The sequence below is a fragment of the Myotis nattereri genome (genome assembly GCF_964212035.1).
Source record: "Myotis nattereri genome assembly, chromosome: 4".
Taxonomy (NCBI): Eukaryota; Metazoa; Chordata; class Mammalia; order Chiroptera; family Vespertilionidae; genus Myotis; species Myotis nattereri.
The window spans coordinates 110,139,996-110,161,401 of NC_138079.1; the positions used below are offsets into that span (position 1 = coordinate 110,139,996).

The 21,406-nt window shown below is 57.8% G+C and overlaps 1 protein-coding gene across 1 annotated transcript in view; it reads right to left on the minus strand.

Annotated features, from left to right (window-relative positions):
- The window catches only part of OTOA (otoancorin), a gene marked incomplete at its 5' end in the record, with an annotated part of 55,670 nt that overhangs the window by 15,733 nt on the left and 18,531 nt on the right, over nt 1–21,406 (minus strand). The window contains 11 exons of the mRNA XM_081090491.1: nt 1,590–1,719; nt 2,289–2,382; nt 4,714–4,904; nt 5,836–5,971; nt 8,422–8,495; nt 11,294–11,411; nt 11,577–11,632; nt 12,573–12,710; nt 13,358–13,525; nt 16,406–16,621; nt 19,069–19,192. Of these exons, the coding sequence (XP_080946617.1) occupies nt 1,590–1,719; nt 2,289–2,382; nt 4,714–4,904; nt 5,836–5,971; nt 8,422–8,495; nt 11,294–11,411; nt 11,577–11,632; nt 12,573–12,710; nt 13,358–13,525; nt 16,406–16,621; nt 19,069–19,192 (1,445 nt within the window). The remainder of the gene's footprint in view (nt 1–1,589; nt 1,720–2,288; nt 2,383–4,713; nt 4,905–5,835; nt 5,972–8,421; nt 8,496–11,293; nt 11,412–11,576; nt 11,633–12,572; nt 12,711–13,357; nt 13,526–16,405; nt 16,622–19,068; nt 19,193–21,406) is intronic.

The following is a 21,406-nucleotide window of genomic DNA, read 5'->3' on the forward strand; positions in this document are numbered from 1 at the left end:
CTCCCGTCTCGGGGCATCTTCAACACAAATTCGCTGGATTCCAACCAAGAGGTGGAACTGGACCGGGTCAGGGGCACTGTGTGCAGCCCTCAGACATTGTTACCCTAACCCACTCGGAGGGGACAGAAGACCCACCCTCCTGGCTGCCCTCCCCGCCCCAGGGAAAACGGGGGGGGGGGGGGGGGAGTGGGGACCCAGAGGAGCCGTCCCGCCGCTGCGTTCCGGGCACAGGACGGGCGCGCAGCATGCATTTGTTGAATGAATCGGCACACACGCACGTTAACGGAAATGAAGCCAAGTCATAACCCTGCTCAGCCACCAGCTGCTGTAAGCACAGCGGCAATCCGCCCAGAAGCCCTGCTGGCAGCTCAGACCACGCACTGAGCCGCGTCCGCCCCGTGTGCAGACGAGGAGTGTTGCAACCTGACCTCTGGCTGCGCAGCTCTGAGGACAGTGGGGAACTCCCCCGTACTGGGGGCCACACCCAAGAGCTGCCACTTACTAACGCTGCGACCGTGGCCACGTCTCTTCATCTCTCCAAACCTCCATTTCCTCGGGGGAGGACGTGGGAGCGATCACTGTGCCCACCTCACAGGGCAGGGGAGGGTGAGACAGCACGAGGAGTGGCGGCCACCCAGGGAAACATAAATCAGGTCGGCTCGCTCTCTGCTGGACGCCCGGAGCCCCTCCCCAGGGTGAGGCCCAGTGCTCAGGCCTCTTGCCAAGGCCCCGAGGGCAGGCCGGCATCACCCCACCCCGTCACCCGTCCTTCCTTCTGCCTGGAACACTCTAAAGCCCAATGTCCACGGCCCCTCCCACACCCCCTCAGGTCTCTATTCGAGTGTCAGGTTCTCACTGAAATGTCCCTCTCAAACGGCAGCCCCACCCATGCTCCCTGACCCCTTCCCTTGGTTTATTTTCCTTCGTGGCACTTAGCACCACTCAACCTACGACTGCGTCATTTACTGTCTGGCCAGCCCCAAAACATTTGAACGTGAAATCAACAAAAGTACCTTTTTTAAATAAAAACACCTAACACTCCCTGAGCATGTCCTATATGCCAGGCTCCGTGGGAACGTGTTAGAGGTTTAAGCCCATTAGTCCTCACACAAGCATGTCGAACTCATGGCCGGCAAGCCGCATAATAAACGAGGCGTGCGGCCCGCCGGCCGCGAGTTTGACATGCTTGCATAACCTACTCAGGTCGGAATGTTACTGTGCCGTCTTACAGAGGATGAACGCTGAGGCACAGGGGAGTTAAAAAGCTAACCCGGCTCACACAGTCAGCACGCAGCAGGCCCAGGCTCAAACCCCGCCAGCCTGGCCCAGCGCTGCAAACAGCCCCTCAGCCCCTGGGGCCCGGAAGCAGCCGCAGTGAAATGCGGTTGCCCGTGCCCACCAGGAAACTACGGCCCGGGTCAGGACGCAGCCGTGCCTTCAAGGGGGGCCGGTTGGTTGTGGATTCTTGCCACCCTGTTGCTCTGCAATCATTGCACCAGTCCAGTCCCCCAGAGAGGAGGCCTCTTGATGCCAGCGACTCCGCCGAAACTCTCGTGCATGGCACGGGCTCAGGTACCCCGTTCACTCACCAGGGCTGGGGGCAGCGCCAGGGCCCCTCTCACTGCTGTTCCGAACAGATTCAAAGACAGCCCAGAGGAATTCTTTGGGGGGCGAGATCCCGACCATCTTGGAAGCTGCTTGCTGAAGGATATCAGGAAACTGTGTGAGGTAGAGAAGATGAATGAGGAGGAACAATAATACAGCGCAGTAAACACGAACTGAACGCCGGGTAAGCTATGCCAGGACTTACTGGCTCAGGTTTTCCTTCCCTCATAGCAGCTTCTCACAGCAATTTAACCCCAGCCCAACTGACCTGGTTTCTACAAAGGATCATATAAAACAACACTCAACCTCCGTAATAATTCAACAAATGTTCAATAATGTAAGTGTACGCCATTCACACAGGCTGGCGTGTGTGCACATGGCACCGGTGCATGCAGACCTGGAACAAGCATGCGTGTAGAAAGAGCAGAGCGATCGCTAATCACAGCCGGCAGGCTGCGCGCCCGCGAGAGGGCACGTGGAGGGGTCGGAGCTCAGGCAGCGATGGCCGCACTCCCTCGTCCTGCACCTCGGGGTCCTGGGGTGGAGCTGCCAACACCTGAGCCCTTGGGGCAGGGAGGAAGTTCCAGAAAACACACTGGCAGCAAACCCAGGGGAGTGTGGCGGACCACACTGTCTCTCCCCTTCAGACCCCTCAGCCTCCGAGCAAGCGGACACAGAGGTACCTTTGCGGCAACAGAGCTCAATTCATCTCCTGAGAAAAGGACTAGGAAGGGTCCCAAGTCCTTCGTCGTCTCGGCCGTCCAGTTCTGAGGGGGTCTAAGAAGAGATAACCAGCAGTAAATTGGAAGCCGTGCCGTTGTCCTTGTCCCCAGCAGCCTTTCTTTCAGAAACAGACTATCTTCCTGTGTGGAGAGACGGCCAATCACATGGGCCCACTTCCCTGGCCAAGCCAATGTGCATGTGATGCAGGCTGGCCAATCAGAACCATCCCTAGGAATTTTGATGGAACTACTAAAGAAGCTCTCTCTCTCTTTCTTCTGGTATCTGGAGTAGTAAAAAGGATATTGGAGGCCACTCCTATCACCAGTGGCGATAATAAAACCACACCCAAGAACACAGAGCTGAGTGATAGGAGAAAAATCCCTGATGATACCATTTGAGCTCCTGGATCCAACCATGCCTGAAGTCCATCCCTGCAGTTTTCCATTACATTCAATTTCTGAACTCAACAAATTCCCATTTGTAGCTTGAATTGAATTGTTAAATTTCAGTCATTTCCTTCCCCCCCTTCTTCAATAGAACAGTAATGATCTATGTGTTTCTTTAAATTGCCATAAGAGTCTTCCCTTATAACTAGACAAAATGTCCTCTTGAAGTTGTCAGGATACTGACAGCATTAATACAGAATCCACTGTTGTTCGTACAGAGACCACAACTGTCTACAGTAAAGTGTCTCACACCATATTCGGTGGCTTTTCTAGGGGGGGCTGCCCAGTTAGTAGCGATAACCCCTCTCTTAAGCCTACGCAAGCCAACCCTGGCCAAAAAGCTCCCCCTTATCTCTTAGATCAGCGGTTCTCAACCTGTGGGTCGCGACCCCTTTGGGGTCGCCTAAGACCATCAGAAAACACATATATAATTACATATTGTTTTTGTGATTAATCACTATGCTTTAATTATGTTCAATTTGTAACAATGAAATTGAGGGTCACCACAACATGAGGAACTGTATTAAGGGGTCGCGGCATTAGGAAAGTTGAGAACCACTGTCTTAGATTAAAAATACTAGTATTATCCCAGCCCTAGCCGGTTTGCTCAGTGGATAGAGCATCGGCCCACGGACTCAAGAGTCCCGGGTTCGATTCCAGTCAAGGGCACCTACTTTGGTTGCAGGCTCAATCCTTGGCCCTGGTCAGGAAGTGAGTGCGGAGGCAACCAATTGATGTCTTTCTCTCACATCAATGTCTCTCTCTCTCTCTCTCTCTCTCTCTCTCTCTCTCTCTCCATCTCCCTTCCATTCTGTCCAAAAATCAATGGAAAAATATTCTCTGTGAGGATTAACAATATGTGTGTGTGTGTGTGTGTGTGTGTGTGTGCCTAATATGCTAAGTATCCGACCATTCATTCAGTCATTCGACCAGTCACTATGATGCACACTGACCACCAGGGGGCAGACGCTCCGACCGGTAGGTGAGCTTTGCTGCTGGGGTCAGGCCAATCAGGACTGGGCGAGTTGGGCTGGACAAGCCCTGGAGCCAACCTCCCGTGGTCCCACCCCAGGCTCTAAAATATTTCTTCTAATTAATTTCCTTTCAATGTGCAAAATTTGTGCACCCAGCCTCTAATATATATATTTATATATAATATACTTATAATATATATAAAATCCAGCTAGACCTTAGCTCCATGAGGACAGGAACCACACCCATCTCATGAACTGCCACATCTTTGGTTCTAACAGTAGCACAGTTGCCACATACTCAGTACTATGGGCTGGGCACTGTTGTAATACTTTGTATGCATTAACTCAGTTCCTTATCACACCAATCCTATGGGGGCTATCACTGTCCCATTCTACAGATGTGAAAATAAAGTGCAAAGAAATTTGGTAATTTTTCCCAGGTCACACAGGCAGTGGATGATAGAAACAAAATTTTAACCCAAGGAGTCTTGCTCCCAACTCCATACTCTTAACTCTATATAATAGTACAGTGCCTGGGATACAGCCATTTCTTCAAAAGCATTTGTTGTCTAACCATTGACTGATGGCTAGGCCCTACTCCCCTATCTGACCAATTTTCAGATGGGAAAAATCAGTTCTGTTTTCCCAGGGAATTCTCTCTCACTGAGAGTGACAATACCTCGATTATTTATATCATCACCGTTGTCATTATTATCATGTCATAACAACAACGCTTTCCCTTTCCGTATGCCAAGATGTGTGGGGACAGCCACGTGAGGCTTGAAAGCAGCTACCATGGTTCTCACTTTGCAGGGAGTCTGAGGCCAAAAGAAGACCAATTGGCAGAGTAAATGCAAGTGTCTAGCCTCATCCTAGGCAAGAGACTCTCTGCCTGAGGGCCGGAGGGCCAGGGCTTGTGCCCCTGTGCCAGCCAGGCCCACCTGCAGCTGCGCCCGACTGCTCACCCGTGCTGCTCCAGCAGCCGCAGCCTCACCGCAGCCCTCTGCTCGGGGCTCAGGTCTGGGCAGGCTCTGAGGCCGTGCAGGGCTGTGGCCCAGGCCCCGGGGGACACTCCGTGCTGGATGACAGCCGCCGGCAAGTGGCAGAGCAGGTTCCCCACGATGTCCACGGTGTACTCGTCGGCAATGGAGTTGTTCTGAAACCGACACGCGGCGCCATGGCAGGACCCAGCGGGGCCCCACATGGTGGCCCCTTAAAATCACTTCCCACCCCAAACCTCAACGAGCCCTGGGATCTGTCCCACCCACCCTGCCATGGACCAGTGCAGAGAGCCCGGGGCCTGACCTTGCCCCGGAAGGCCTGAGTACCCCTGGGAGACCTAGGGGAGCCATGTGGACAGAGGCCTGGCAGGGGGTGAATGGGGTAATGAGGGCTGTCATCGTTCCGTTGCTCTGAGGACACCCCAGAGCTGGAACCATGTGACAATAGGACGTGAACAAGAAAAGCAGCAGCAAGTGTGTGCGGCCCTGGAAAGCCTTCAGAGCTCTTCCTCAGCGTGGCAGGCAGAGCTGGCGTTTCCTGGGTGCCCGCCATGCGGGGCCCATGCTAGTGTTTGCAGGTCTTGGTCCACATTCATCTCCAGAGTAACTGTAAGACGTAACTGCTAATAACATCCCCTTTAAAGACGAAGGAACTGCCAGCTGGAGGCAAGGCCGGTCCCGCTGGGCTTGGGCGTTGAGCAGCACCTCGCCTATGCCGGGCCCTCCACAGCCCTGTGCAGGAAGTGCTCAGGCCACGTGCAGACAGGGACGGGGGGGAGGGGGCGGGGGGGTTGGGGGGGAGGGCGGGGGGGAGGTGACTCTCCCACAGCCCGGAGACAGCCACCCGCAGAGGCGTGTCTAGAGCCCAGACACTGTGCTGGCCTCTTCCCGGGCCCCAGAGCGGCCTGCCCTCCTTCGAACCCAGAACAGCAGCCTCCAGCACCAGGGACAAGACCGCCCGACCCAGCGGCTTCCGAGCCAGCTTCAGGCCCACATCGGGCTGAGACCCCAGCCAGATCCCAGGACTCCCCAGGACCCCGGGGGAGAGGGACGTCCGTGACAGTGTCACCCAGAAAGGCTCCTTACCAGGCACTGCAGCACTTTCCCGAGGACCAGAGTCCTTTTGTGGGGATCTAACACCAAGGAGTCCAACCGGATCTTCCCCAGGCCGATCAGAAGGGGCGCACATCGGGAGGCTGGCACGGAAGCCAGGTAGCGAGCCCTGGAGAGAGGTGGGGACCCAGAAGGAAGACATGGCTGCTCTGGATTGCCCTGGACACCGGGTCTGCATGCCCAGGGGCTCATCACAGGGGCTCCTTAATGTGTGTTCCCCGGGGAGGTGGCTCCTTTGGGCTGGTGGAAGCCTCCCGCCCATCGTGCTTCTCTCCTAGGGGTGGGAACCAAACTTCCCATCATGCTCCTCCCCTAGGGATGGGAACCAAACTTCCCATCATGCTCCTCCCCTAGGGATGGGAACCAAATTTCCCATTATGCTCCTCCCCTAGGGATGGGAACCAAAGTCCCCATCATGCTCCTCCCCTAGGGATGGGAACCAAATTTCCCATTATGCTCCTCCCCTAGGGATGGGAACCAAATTTCCCATCATGCTCCTCCCCTAGGGATGGGAACCAAACTTCCCATCATGCCCCTCTCCTAGGGATGGGAACCAAACTTCCCATCATGTTCCTCCCCTAGGGATGGGAACCAAGCTTCCCATCATGCTCCTCCCCTAGGGATGGGAACCAAATTTCCCATTATGCTCCTCCCCTAGGGATGGGAACCAAAGTCCCCATCATGCTCCTCTCCTAGGGATGGGAACCAAACTTCCCATCATGCTCCTCTCCTAGGGATGGGAACCAAACTTCCCATCATGCCCCTCTCCTAGGGATGGGAACTAAACTTCGCATCATGCCCCTCTCCTACTGGTGGGAACCAAACTTCCCATCATGCTCCTCTCCTAGGGATGGGAACCAAACTTCCCATCATGCTCCTCTTCTATGCTCTGGCAGCATTGATCTCAGAATAGTATCTCCATAAACATATGTTGACTGATGGACCAGTTCAGGAGAGATGAGGAGAAAATGAAGATAAAATAGAGAAAGGAAAGAGAATAAAATAGAAAGTAAGAAAGAAACGTGAGGAGAGAGTGAAGAGAGCAAGAGAAATGACTCCCAGTCCCATCATCTCCAGCCAGAACTGCCCCTCAGTTCTTGGCTGTGTGTCCGCAGCAGGTGCAACATCACCCCCAGGGCGAGAGACGGTTCGGGGCAGGAAGGCAGGGAGGGAAACTAATGTTACTACAGTGATTTGTGACCCACCAAAGCTCAGCCCTCCAACACCACCATCCCTTGCCATTTCTCTCATTGGGGAGAAACTAAAAGGTCCTCCTCAGGGAGGCAATAGCCAAATAAAGGCTAAGAAAGACTGTTTTCGACCCATGTGCCCTAACTCATCGCCACTTGACTCTTTCAAAACTAAATCTGACATCTTCTTCTTCCTCTATGCCAGTGGCTATCAAAACTTCTGGCCCTTTAAATACAGTTCCTCATGTTGTGACCCAACCATAAAATTATTTTCGTTGCGGCTTCATAACTGTAATGTTGCTACTGTTATGAATTGTAATGTAAATATCTGATATGCAGGATGATAAACGACCCCTGTGAAAGGGTCATTCGACCGCCAAAGGGGTCGCGACCCACAGGTTGAGAACCGCTGTCTGAGACCTTGTGCTTTGGTGCGGTGCCCATTCACTCTCAGCTCCAGTCAAGTCATCCATCCTTCCAAGCCCAGCGATTGGGTCAAGAAGGGCAAACTGGCCCAATGCAGGCCCATGGGAGTCAAACCCAAGTCTTATTAAGAAGAATGGGAAGAGGACGTCTTTCTTTTCCCCAAACATGAAAACTAGGAAGATGTAACCTTGGGTCTGCCAGGGGCCACCACGGAGAGAGAATCTGTCTGACAGAGAAGCCGACAGAGAAGCTGGGCTAAGACACAGATGACATAATTTTAGCCCCTGGATCTAGCCATGCCTGAAATCCATCCCTGGATGTTCCAGCCGCCTAAATACAAAATTGCCTTTTATTGCCTAAGCCAATTTGAGTTCAGATTCTATCACTTTCAACTAAATATCAACTTGATATTATAATTGGTTTCATGCTTACCTGTTTTTCCCCTATGAGCTTGTAAGGTCTTTATGGGGAAAATTTAGTTCTTTCTAAGAGCTAGTACGTAGTAAGCATTCAATAAATATTTTTTGAATGAATGAAGACAGTAACAGGAAGAGGAGGAAGAGAGAAACCGTGTCCAGGCCGTATTTGGAAAGTAGGACTGCCCCCAGACCTGAGTGCCCACAGGTCCCGGCAAAGCCCCACAGCTCCCCCAGCCCTGCCTCCGGGAGCGTGGGCACAGCGGTGAGGTCAGCCCCGGCCGGATCTGCTCCTGGGCCTGGGCTGCTTTGGCTTTAGTTTTTAAATAAATAACAAGAAAAAGCAAGGGTCTGAAATGTCTGTGTGGGCCCAGAATTTACACCTGGGTCTCGAGGGCGTCACCGTCCAGGGCGCTCTCCACGCCGCCTCTGGCTCCTCACCAAACCCAGAGGGAGAGAAGCACTTTGGTGTGGGCGGGTCCCTCAATCTTACTGCTGAGCCAGAGAGGGGGCCCACGTTCACTCACGGGAGCGCAGCCAAGAGGAAGGGCTGCGTAAGGGACCTGGAAACCTCCCAGGCTTTCCACGCCAAACAATTAACCTGAAAGATTTAAGAAGTTGTCGGCATTTAGTGAAGTGATAGGAAGAGCAAGCAAGACTGTGCTCTCGGTCCAAGCACTGCGCTCGCCCTTACAGAGGCGTCTTGTTTATAGAGCACCCTAGGGTGCAGGGACCCACTGTGCCCGGTTTGTGCATGAGGAAACTGAGGCAGCAGCAAGATGGACACAAAAATTTAAGTCTAAGAATGCTCACCACAGATCTGTTTATAACGGCAAAAAGGGAAGGTGTCGCCGTCGCGTCCCTCAGTAGGGGCTGACTGGTTCGGTGAATCACGGTGCATTAGGTAAATTAGCCGTACAGCGGAACACTACACAGTCACCTGTTTCCGCAGGTAGATTCACACGTGAACATGCGTGGTGCCAGGCCCCATTTTGCACAGACACAATGCGCTGTGTGTGAAGTTAAACACAACAGTGCACACAGTAGGAGCTCATTGGTGCTTTTTAAGCTGCGGTAAATGTGTTTCATTCACACCCCAGCCCTCAGAGTCAGGAGCCAGCGTTCCCTGCCGTTGCCCTGGAGCAGCCTAGCCGCAGCCCTGCTGGCCCCAGGGTGGGTGCCACCTGCTGAGCACTGGCATGGGGGGCACATGCTGGGTGCTGGTGCGGGGAGGGGGGCCGTGCGCTGGGTGCTGGCACAGGAGGGGGGGGCGTGTGCTGGGTGCTGGCACAGGAGGGGGGCGTGTGCTGGGTGCTGGCACAGGAGGGGGGGGCGTGTGCTGGGTGCTGGCACAGGAGGGGGGGGCGTGTGCTGGGTGCTGGCACAGGAGGGGGGCGTGTGCTGGGCGCTGGCACAGGAGGGGGGCGTGTGCTGGGTGCTGGCACAGGAGGGGGGTGTGTGCTGGGCGCTGGCACAGGAGGGGGGTGTGTGCTGGGTGCTGGCACAGGAGCGGGGGCACATGCTGGGTGCTGGCACAGGAGGGGGGTGTGTGCTGGGCGCTGGCACAGGAGGGGGGTGTGTGCTGGGCGCTGGCACAGGAGGGGGGTGTGTGCTGGGCGCTGGCACAGGAGGGAGGCGTGTGCTGGGCGCTGGCACAGGAGGGGGGCGTGTGCTGGGCGCTGGCACAGGAGGGAGGTGTGTGCTGGGCGCTAGCACAGGAGGGGGGCGTGTGCTGGGCACTGGCGTGGGGAGGGGGGGTGTGTGCTGGGCGCTGGCACAGGAGGGGGGCGTGTGCTGGGTGCTGGCACAGGAGGGAGGTGTGTGCTGGGCGCTGGCACAGGAGGGGGGTGTGTGCTGGGCGCTGGCACAGGAGGGGGGTGTGTGCTGGGCGCTGGCACAGGAGGGGGGTGTGTGCTGGGCACTGGCACAGGATGGGGGGTGTGTGCTGGGCGCTGGCACAGGATGGGGGGTGTGTGCTGGGCGCTGGCACAGGAGGGGGGCGTGTGCTGGGCGCTGGCGCGGGGAGGGGGCGTGTGCTGGGCGCTGGCACAGGGAGGGGGGGATCCCATGTGTTGGGCGCTGCTGTCTGCATTTGGGGTGTGAAGCCGCAGCCCTGCCCCCCACACACTGGACGCCAGGAGCACCTCCCTCAAGTGTGGCAGCTGAATGTGTCTCCAGAGAGTGGTCCCCTGCTGAGAACCACTGTTCTAGGGGAAATTTCACTTTCTTTCTATTTTTCATTTGATAATTACATGTTTTTAGCAAAATGTATAAAGAAAAAAGACAACTTTTCTACTGAACTGGTATTTGAAGGTTGAAGAACAGGGGAGTCCGGGAGAGGAGTTGTTTGGGGAGCTCTGCTCAGACATCAGGCCTCCTCCAAGCGGCTGGCCTCTCCCCTCCCCCCCCACCCCTTCCACCCCCGCCTCTGCCTGGTGGATGCTCACGTGCTGCTGAGGGAAGTTCCCACCAGGGAGCGGTGAGGAGGCAGCCCACAGGGGTCCCCCAGACCTGCTCTCAGAGAAAGCCTGCAACCTGTATTTTTGGCAGTCGTACTGAACTGTAATTGTATGCAAAGAACTACGCTGCATTTAAAGTGTACACTTTGATGAGTATGTGAACACCCGTGAAGCCATGACCTCAGTCAAGGCCAAAGACATGCCCAGCACAGTGTCCCTGCGTCCTTGTGTTTTGTTTGTGTGAGACGAGCATGTCACATGAGACCTTCTCTCTCTCCTCTGAGCGCTCAGCGCATCAACGCAGGCACCGCGGGTCTCCCCCAGGCGTGGAAGCGGGTCCGTGACCATTGGAGAAGGAAGTGTTAAGTGAGAAAGAAAATGCCCTTGGAGCAGCGTCTGCCCTGGCCCCACCCTGGCCGGGTAGCACGTGGATGACGGCACGGCCTTCGGTCTCGGGACGTAACTGTGAGCACGCTGCGCCTTCCAGGGGTGTTTTAAGGCTCGGGGCAGAGTGTGAAATAACCAACCCGTGGCAACTCCGGCTTTGAAGGCAGGGGCATTTGGAGCATCTGAGAAAGAAATCAGAGCCCGGCCGGCGTGGCTCAGGGGTTGAGCGTCGACCTATGAGCCAGGAGGTCACAGCTCGATCCCTGGGCACAGGCCCGGGTTGTGGGCTCCATTCCCAGGAGCAAGTGTGCAGGAGGCAGCCGATCAATGATTCTCTCTCATCACTGATGTTTCCATCTCCCTCTCCCTTCCTCTCTGAAATCAATAAAAACGTACTTTTCTAAAAAAGGACAGAAACTGGAGAAGGCCTGGCTCAGTATTTGGCCCCTCACCATCATTTGCACAGAATATTGCCGGCATCAATAGCTTCAGAGCCAGGCGAGGCAGGGGCGGCTCCTCGGGTAGAAAGAGAGAAGCAGAAGCAGAAAAGTACCTGATACGGTGAAAGCAGAGAGAGGTTGTTCTCAAAATACTGGAAGTGGGCCAGGAAGGAGGCGGCGCCCATGGCGTCGATGTGGGAGCACGCCACGCCCTTGACCAGCTGCCCGGCTCTAGAGAACAGGACAGGGGCGGGAAGAGCGGGTGGGTAAGACAGGGAAGGGGGACACGGAGAAGGCATAGCCCGCCCGGCATGGGCCACAGGAGGGACGGTCCAACCCTCCCTGCGGGGAAATCAGGCTCCAACGAGCTGGCGAGCTGCGCTCCCCTTCCCCTACCTCAGGAGCTCGGCCGGCCTGCTGGTCTGGGACAGCAGCTCATACAGGAACAAGGCCTGGGGGAGAGAACAATGCCAGCTGGGGGCATTCGGCGCGACAAGCACGTGGTGGGCCCAGCACCCGGAAGCCCCGTGGGAAGGCACAGCACGGCCCATTTCACAGATGGGAAGACAGGGGCTTCCCAGGCTGTGACTTGCCCAGGACCACACAGTTGCTAAGCGGCAGAGCTGGGAGGGGAGCGGGTGGCGGGCCAGGCTCCCACACCAGGCCAGAGGTGTGCAGGAGGGAGAGCCCGCTGCAGGGAGCAGGGCTGCCACTCCCTTCCTACGCGTTGTCCAGGCCCACCTGCTAGTTCCTGGACACAGGGCATCCCAGCAAGCAAAGGGGGGAAGCGGCTGTGTGATCAGGAGGTGGGGCTTTCAGGCCGACCCTGACCTCCGGGGAGGGAGGGGGCTAGAAGCTCAGTGGCCGCTGGCCAGGGAGCTCATCAGTCATGCCTGTGGGGTGACGCCTCCACGAACACCCAAAGGGCAGGGTTCTGAGAGCTTCAGGGCTGGTGAAGGGGCGGGGGGCGGGGGGTGGGGGGGGCTGACCCGGGGAGAGCGGCCCCTTCCCCACGCTCCGCTCCGCCTCTCTCCTGCAGGCTGGTCCATCCTTTCCTAAAAACCAGTGACCCGGCGAATAAAGCGGTGAATAAAGCGCTGCTCTGAGTTCTGGGAGCCGCTCCAGCAAATTAACGGAACCCACAGAGGGGTGGCCGGAGCCCCGCCTACAGCAGGCGGGCGGCAGCACCGGAGCCGCTGGACAGCGCCGGGCAGCTGCCAGGACAGTCTGTGGGACCAGCCCTTCCCCGGGTCCCGCTCCCCGGCAGCTAGTGTAGAGCTGAGGTCACCTAGGACCCCCTCAGCCAGTGCTGGGAAGGCCTTGCTGGCGGGGTTGCTGGGGTGGGGACCCCTCGAACACCCCGGGAACTGGTATCCGGCCTCAGCATAGTACCTGACTCCTCCGCAGCTCCTTCTCCTGTAGGACAGTGGAGTTGAGTCCGAGTTCCCTCCTTAAATCGAAGAGAGACACTTCCTTAAAGAAAGCCCCCGGGACTTCCAAGGCACCCGGGGCGCCTCCGGCTCCGGCCACCTGCAAAGTGAGAGGACACTCCCTCACTGACAGCCGCGCGGACGGTGCGCCGAGCTCTGGGGACAGGCCAGGCACCGTGCCAAGCGCCTCCCAGCACAAAATCCATCCCACTTGCCGGGAACCATCACTGCCCCCATTTTACAGCCAAGAAAAGTGAGGCTTAGTGAGAAATGGTTGGTCGTGAGATTCAGGCCAAGTCTGTCTGATCTCAGGGCCTGCGCTCCTTGTTTTAACGTCAGTGCTCTGCGGTGCCGGGTGTTGGCGTGGGGGCAGATCTCTCGTGTTTGGTTTCTAACAGATTTTGCGAGTGGAAAAGGCAAGTCTGCGGGAAGAGGGTGCCCCTACGGCCCCTGCCAAGCGAGGAGGAACTGGCTGACTTTGAAGCCTGAAGGCTCTGGGAAGCACGCGGGACTTCAGGGTACTTTGAGATTGGAAAATCAACCTTCACGTGTTATTCTATCCAGGAGCCTCGGTTAAGCCGCGTCTCCCAGGTCTGCTGCGCTCGGGAGAGCAGTGGGGTCTGGGGAGAAGTACCACACGGCCGGGCTCTCTGGAGGAACCCGGCTCGGAACCCCTCCCCAGAGGCTAGGCCAACCCCGCCCCTCACAGACCCCAAACCACACGCTGGGGGGGACGGCCCCTCTCACCTTGCTGAGGATGCCTTGCTGCTGGGCCGGCGACAGGCTGGACACGTGCAGGGAGCCCGCGCTTCGCAGGACCTGCGCCAGGGCCCCGGGGTCCATGCCCGCGAAGGCCTGGGCGCCGACGCCCGCCAGCAGCACGCCCATCTGGCTGACGCTGTGGAAGGACAGCACCTGGGGGACCGGCCAGAGGGGCGAGGCTGTGCTAAGGCCTTTCGCCTGCAGGGCGCTGGCCAGGCCCACTGCGCGCCGGGTGGCAGGGCGGGCACCGGGTGGCGGGTGTGCTGCCTCCCAGACCTTCCAGGATTCCTCTCTCAGGAAAGAGAGTAAATGTCAGAACAGAACAGGACGGAGCAGTACGGGCCCCGCAGGCGAGGGGGGGGGGGGCCGGGGGGGGCGTGCTCTGCTGCCTGAGGCCACAGCACATGTACCTGAAGCAGGGCCCGAGCGCCACAGCTGACCGCCAAGGGCTGCTTCATGTTTAACCTGAACTAGCTGACACTTCACATGTGGGGAATTCCCACAGAAATCCGGATGAGTCTCTGGCTTTTCAAAATATGGGCCCACACGGGCAACAGTGGGCAGGAACGGACCAGCTGCTGCCCCTCGGTGGGCCCCGGGCTCTCAGGGACCAGCCCCGGCCCCTCTCTCAGTGCTGGAGGCAGTCCACGCTCTCACCCTGTCACCCGGCACGCAGCTGGCATGGCAAGGCCCACACTGTTACCTCCAGGCAGAAACTCCACTGAAATAAAGACATGCTTCAGCCCCACCCGGTTTGGCTCAGTGGATTAAGCGTCAGCCTCTGCACTGAAGGGTCCCAGGTTCGATTCCTGGCCAGGGCACAGGCCCGGGTTGTGGGCTCAACCCCAGGAAGGGGCGTGCAGGAGGCAGCCGACCAGTGATTCTCGCTCATTGATGTCTCTCTCCCCTTTCCTCTCTGAAGTCAATAAACACACATTTTAAAATAATCAAGGTGTGTTTCAGGACATGAGCCTGATGCTTTCTGAGACCTGTGGCTGGAGCTGGCACCCTCGGAGGCGATGCATGCTCCCTCCGCATCCAAGTGGAGATGCAGGGTTTCCCTGTCAGCAGGCGGATTCCTTGGTTCTACAAGAGGCTGGATGTGTGGCTTCCCTCAGTTATGCTCTAAAGCAGTGGTTCTCGGCCTTCTGGCCCTTTAAATACAGCTCCTCATGTTGTGACCCAACCATAAAATTATTTTCGTTGCGACTTCATAACTGTAATGTTGCTACTGTTATGAATCGTAATGTAAATATCTGATATGCAGGAGGGTCTTAGGTGACCCCTGTGAAAGGGTCGTTCGACCGCCAAAGGGGTCGCGACCCACAGGTTGAGAACTGCTGCTCTAAAGGATGGATAGCCTCTAACTGCTCCCAAGAAGGCAGGGCCTTTCCAACGCAGCTTCCTGACAGAAGCCACCTTCTACCAGGAGAAGACGAGCCACTCGTCCAGAGATGGAGGAACAAGACAGGTCCCTCAGCTCCCGACACCCGTCCACAGGGAAATGCCAGTGAGCCAGGTGTCCCCAGTCAAAGCAGGGAAGGGCTGCCACGCCTTCAGACTGCAGTCGCCACAAGGCTGGAAGGGACAGGTGCATGGGCAGCCTCGGCCCGGAGGCCGGTGAGGATGGGCTGGCTGTGTTCCTGGCGCCACGACGAGGCTGCCAGCATGGAGCTGAGCGAGCAGGCTCCGAAGCCAGGTGCCCTGGGCCAGTCCCAGCCGTGTGCCTTTCCTGCGGCCGTGGCCATGCCCGTCGATGCTGTGTGCCCCCCGGGAACGACCTGGAGAATCGGTTATGACCCTATCAATGCCGTGGGGTGTGGGAGGGCTAAATGATTAGCTCGCTGAGAACAGGGCCCGGCCCAGGGTCAGTGCTTAATAAAAGCAGCTGTTGTCATATTGGGATTGGCCCCAATCGATCCTTGGGAGCCACTCTGCTTCCTGGGGAGGGCTGACTGTGGACTGCAGAGCAGGACCCACACTGTAGGGCTCAGGTCTCTGGAGCCCTTCCTACCGGGCCCAGCACAGAGGCTAATACCCAAGCAAAAGGCCCACTTCCCACCCGAGCAACTACTGCCAGGGCCACGTGCAGGAGACAGAGCTGGGCCTGCCTAGTCCCGCAAGGCAGGGCCTTCTGTGGGCACGGTGTCCTCTGTGCAGCCCAGGCTGGAATGAAAGAGCATCATCGCTGACACGGGATGAGAGTGTGCTGCCGCCTCAACAGCGGGCAAGGAAGTCCTGGGGGGACCTCACGCTTTGCTCAACAGCGAGGCTCACGCCGCGGAGCGCACGCAGGCCACGTGCTGTCCCACCTCCTCCCGGGTACTGGCTGCGTAACCCACGCGGCCGCCTGAGAACAGATGTGATTGTCACCCATCTTATGTTACAAATAGGGAAACCGAGGCAAAGGGAAGCTAAGGTGACCGTCCAAGGTAGCAAATGTGCAGCTAGCCAATGGAAGGACAAGGGTTTGAACGCAGGAGTCGTCCTCGGCACTGTCCGCCGTGTGCACAGAACTGGCCCTTGGGTGCCAGGCGTTGAAGAGTTCAGAGGCCTGGCTGATGGCTCAGTGGGTAGAGCCATCACGAAAAGGGTGGATCATTCCATTTCCAGTCAAGGGCATGTACCTGGGTTGCAGAGTCACGCCCCACCCTCAGTGGGGGCGCATATGGGAGGCAACCATTCAATGTGTCTCCTCACCTAAATGTTTATCTCACTCTCTCTCCCCTTCTTTCCCTCTCTTCCACTCTCTGAAAAGCAATGGAAAAAATGTCCTCAGGTGAGGATTAACAAGAACAAAAAATGAGTTGGCGTGGCTCAGCGGTTGAGAGTCAACCTATGAACCAGAAGGTTATGGTTTGATTGTAGCACATGCCTGGGTTATGGGCTCAATGCCCAGTGGGAGGCACGTAGGAGGCAGCCAATCAATGATTCTCTCTCATCATTGATGTTTCTCTCTCTCTCTCCCTCTCCCTTCCTCTCTGAAATCAATAAAAATATTTTTTAAAAAAAGAGTCCGGTGTTCCCACTGACCTTCTCATGGGCCAAGTACTTGGCGGACAAGATGATCACCTGGCTCTTGGCCCAGCCCGACACCTGGCTGAGGGTAGCGATGGCGCTGTGCACAGCCTCGGGGGACAGGGACTCCAGCTGACGGTGGGTCAGGCCCACGATCGCATCCGACAAGGAGCCCAGGGTCTCGTTGAGCGTCTGGTTCCCCCTGGCAATGTCCAGGAGGTCGGCCTTGAGCTGGCGGGGGAGCAAGCTGCCGTGAGGGTCCATAGCAGATAGCACAGTAGTTCCCTCTGACTGCACCCTGGGGGGTACGGTGCCACAACGCTGCCTGCATCCTGCCCCCCGGCACCCTGCCCCCTGGCACCCTGCCCCCCAGAACCCTGCTGCCCAACACCCTGCCTCCCGGCACCCTGCCGCCCGGCACCCTGTCCCCTGGCACCCTGCCCCCTGGCACCCTGCCCCCCAGAACCCTGCCTCCCGACACCCTGCCCCCCAGAACCCTGCCGCCCAATACCCTGCCCCCCAGCACCCTGCCGCCCGGCACCCTGCCGCCCGGCACCCTGCCTCCCAGCACCCTGCCCCCGACACCCTGCCGCCCGGCACCCTGCCCCCTGGCACCCTGCCGCCCGGCACCCTGCCCCCCGGCACCCTGCCCCCCAGCACCCTGCCTCCCAGCACCCTGCCTCGCCAGTGGAGAGGAATCCAGCCAGGGAGGGACTCCTGCCAGGCCCAGACAGCGAGTCACCCTAATGAGCACACGGCCTCCTCCGGCCTTGACCTTGTGCTTCATTTAAATACTAACTGTTACTGACTCAGCCTGAAAGCATGGCAGGAGGAAACTTCGTCAGCTTCGCCCATAGTGCCGCCCCCTCGCAGAGTATCTGCTTTCCTTTGTGACCTTGCACTCTACCGCGGTATACATGGCTGTCTTCCTTTCCCGAAACACCCAGGGGTTCTCATGGTGATATGCAATCTATGCAACGTCATTCCCAGTAGTAACAAAGGTAAGTCTCCTGAAAACCCTGCCGCATACAAATAACTGCCGCTGCTAAGACCTCTATGCCTTCACAAACATGTGCTTCGTAAATAAACCACAGTACATATTTTTACATAATTGGGATATGAACAGAAGGGCACTTTTTTATATTTTTCACTTAAAATGATATCTTACAAAATTCCACGCTCCTATGACCACCTGAACAATGATTTTATGTCTGTCTAGCGCTAGTCACGTGTGTTTCCCAATTGCTTCCATGTCGCCACTTTACCATGACCTCTGCACAAGAGGAAAAAAGCAAGCACGGTCCGTGTTCTAACACCTGAATTTGTATGAAGAACCTATGTATTCACTTCAGATGTGTGTGCCCCGTGTTCCGGGCTGTCCTGAAAGGGCCACTGGGGGGCAGCAGAGTGAAGTGAAAGAAATGGCTGTCCCAGCACCTGTTCCGCCAGCCCAGCTGCTTTCCGTCGCTAGCGCTCTGCTCCCACACCTGCTCCACACCTGCTCCACACCTGCTCCCGCACCTGCTCCACACCTGCTCCACACCTGCTCCCACACCTGCTCCCGCACCTGCTCCCGCACCTGCTCCACACCTGCTCCCGCACCTGCTCCCGCATCTGCTTCAGCACCTGCTCCCGCATCTGCTTCCGCAGCTGCTCCCGCACCTGCTCCCGCATCTGCTAACACACCTGCTCCCGCATCTGCTCCCGCATCTGCTTCCACACCTGCTCCCGCACCTGCTCCCACACCTGCTCCCGCACCTGCTCCCGCATCTACTCCCGCATCTGCTCCTGCATCTGCTTCCACACCTGCTCCCACACCTGCTCCCGCACCTGCTCCCGCATCTGCTTCCGCACCTGCTCCACACCTGCTCCCGCACCTGCTCCACTTCTGCTCCCGCATCTGCTTCCACACCTGCTCCCACACCTGCTCCACACCTGCTCCCACACCTGCTCCCGCACCTGCTCCACACCTGCTCCCACACCTGCTCCCGCACCTGCTCCACACCTGCTCCCACACCTGCTCCCACACCTGCTCCACACCTGCTCCCACATCTGCTCCACACCTGCTCCCGCATCTGCTCCCACACCTGCTTCCACACCTGCTCCCGCACCTGCTCCCGCACCTGCTCCACACCTGCTCCACACCTGCTCCCGCATCTGCTTCCACACCTGCTCCCGCACCTGCTCCCGCATCTGCTTCCACACCTGCTCCCGCATCTGCTTCCACACCTGCTCCCGCATCTGCTTCCGCACCTGCTCCCGCACCTGCTCCCGCATCTGCTCCCGCATCTGCTTCCGCACCTGCTCAGCGAGGGCACTAGAGCAGCACTGCTCACATGTAGTCTTTGGGCGCCAGCAGCACATCACCTGGGCGCTGGTCAGACACGCATTCTGGCTCCACTTGAGGACTCAATAGCTGCACTTACCATCCCCCAGTGACCCGTTCCTCTAAGTTTGAGGTGGCCATTCTGAGAGAATTTTGATCTCACCAAGCTTTTTCCTACAGTTTTGTGTTGCTCCTTCCCGTGTTAAGCTCGTGTGTTTGAGGCACCGTCTACTCTGGCTGGACCTAGGCCCCGACTAACCTTACGTGTTTCTCTCAAAGGCCGGGCAAGACTCCCCATTTCTCTGGCCAGTAAAACGGAGGCCCCGGCCCGGGCTGTGCATCCCATCCGCACCTTCTGGACGCCAGCCTGGAAGCCCCGGAGGCGGCTGCACTTGATCATCTGGTGGAGGAGGACTCGGGCCAGGGCGGCGTCCAGCAGCTCCAGGTCTCCATAGAAACAGACGAGCAGCCCCAGCCTGTGTGAGAGGAGAAGGAGCCTGGCGCAGGGCGCAGGGACCTGCGCAGGACTAGCAGTGGGGCTGGGCTCGGAGCTGGGTCCAGCGGTCAGCTCTCCTCCTGGGCGGGGGGCCTGAGAGCAGCCTGGTGCAGAGTTAGCCACAGCGACGCCCCTTTCCTGGGAGACGGCGCTGCCTGCCAGGGGTTCTCTGGGGCCCAGATTCACGGCCAGGATGCTTTGCAAACCACACCAGGAGATAATGACCTCCAAAGGACAGAAAACCAAGGAGACGGAGGCGTGTCGGGCAGCAGTGGGATGTGACCCTGGTCCAGCTGGGAGCGCCGTCCCCGTGGTGAAGAGCCCAGCTTTGGGCCAGCGGACTCGGCAGGTCACCTGACTTCTCTGCCAGGCTGCTGCCCATGGCCGGTCTGCACAGGGCGGCAAGGCTGCTGCCCACGGTCCGTCTGCACAGGGCGGCCAGGCTGCTGCCCATGGCCGGTCTGCACAGGGCGGCCAGGCTGCTGCCCACGGCCGGTCTGCACAGGGCGGCAAGGCTGCTGCCCACGGTCCGTCTGCACAGGGCGGCCAGGCTGCTGCCCACGGTCCATCTGCACAGGGCGGCAAGGCTGCTGCCCACGGTCCGTCTGCACAGGGCGGCCAGGCTGCTGCCCACGGTCTGTCTGCACAGGGCGGCCAGGCTGCTGCCCGCGGTCCGTCTGCACAGGGCGGCCAGGCTGCTGCTGCCCACGGTCCGTCTGCACAGGGCGGCCAGGCTGCTGCCCACGGCCCGTCTGCACAGGGCGGCCAGGCTGCTGCCCACAGTCTGTCTGCACAGGGCCCGGCCCGGAGGCTTTCACAGGGCAGGTTTGCTTGTTCGTGAGCACACGTAGCACATGTGGTGGGTGCAGAATGGGGAACGCTGCGCATGTGAGGAGAGGCATGCTGAAGGTTAGCACACTTCTTGGTGGGGACGGACTGCACGTTCGGTCCTGGCTGCTCGTAGCATTCCGTGCTATCTCCTGGACGTGGACGTGGCGTGGTGACCGCCCCGTTGGCCATGCCCCACCTGGCTCCGCCCTCCCAGAACACGGACATGCTCGGGCATCTCCACAGAAGAGCAACCGGGTGAGGGAGGGTCTGAAATTGTGTCGAATGAGAAAGACGATGGGGGGAGCAAAGGCTGAATGTGCATAAGTGCGTTGAGAATAACTAACATTTCTTGAGACATAACTGTGTCCCGTGTGTGTGGTCCTTACAAGGACTCAGTGAGGTGGGCAGGCCCTGGCCTCCCCTTTCACGGGCAGAGAAAAGGGGGCACAGAGTGGGGCGTGAACACGGCCGGAATCACACGGCTGATAAGTTGCAGAGCCAGGATCACACCAGGCCTGGCTCAGGGCCTACTAAGGCAGTGGTTCTCAACTTTCCTAATGCCGCGACCCTTTAATACAGTTCCTCATGTTGTGGTGACCCCCAACCATAAAATTATTTTCGTTGCTACTTCATAACTGTAATGTTGCTACTGTTATGAATCGTAATGTAAATATCTGATATGCAGGATGGTCTTAGGCGACTCTGAAAGGGTCGTTCGACCGCCAAAGGGGTTTCAACCCACAGGTTGAGAACCGCTGCACTAAGGTAGCCTTCATGTAACCATAGAAACAGGGGACCCAGGCTGCTGGTGAGAATTACTAGGGATGGAGGAAGAAGGGGTAACAGTTTTATGTAAGAACATTCTCACAAGTGAGCTTGAAAAACTTGAAGGTGGTAGGTGATGTTGGAGGAGACAGCAAGGCCTGGGTATTCACACACACCCACACACACACACACACACACACACTCTGCATGCCCATCCCCCGACATTCGGACTCTTCCTGGGCACAGCTCCTGCTGGCAATGGCTCCGGAGGATCCCATTACAACCCCTAAATTCTAGAGCTGATCTCATCTGGGGTCCAACAACCCACCGGAGAGTCTAGAGAACAAGGATTCACAAGTATGGGGACCCAGGACTGTTTCCAACACTCCGCCCAGCTCACGGGGAATTACACATTTACCTTGGGACAGACAGCGTGCCGAGGGTTAAACCCTGAGCTTGACAACGCTGCATAAAATGCCTGGCACCCAGGACACCCCAGAAAGCCTCTGTGCCCCCTCAGGCCCTGGAGAGGTCTCTGGGGAAGCCCCTCCTCCGAGACTATTCATGGACCAGCCACTCCCCTTCCCGCCCAGAGCCT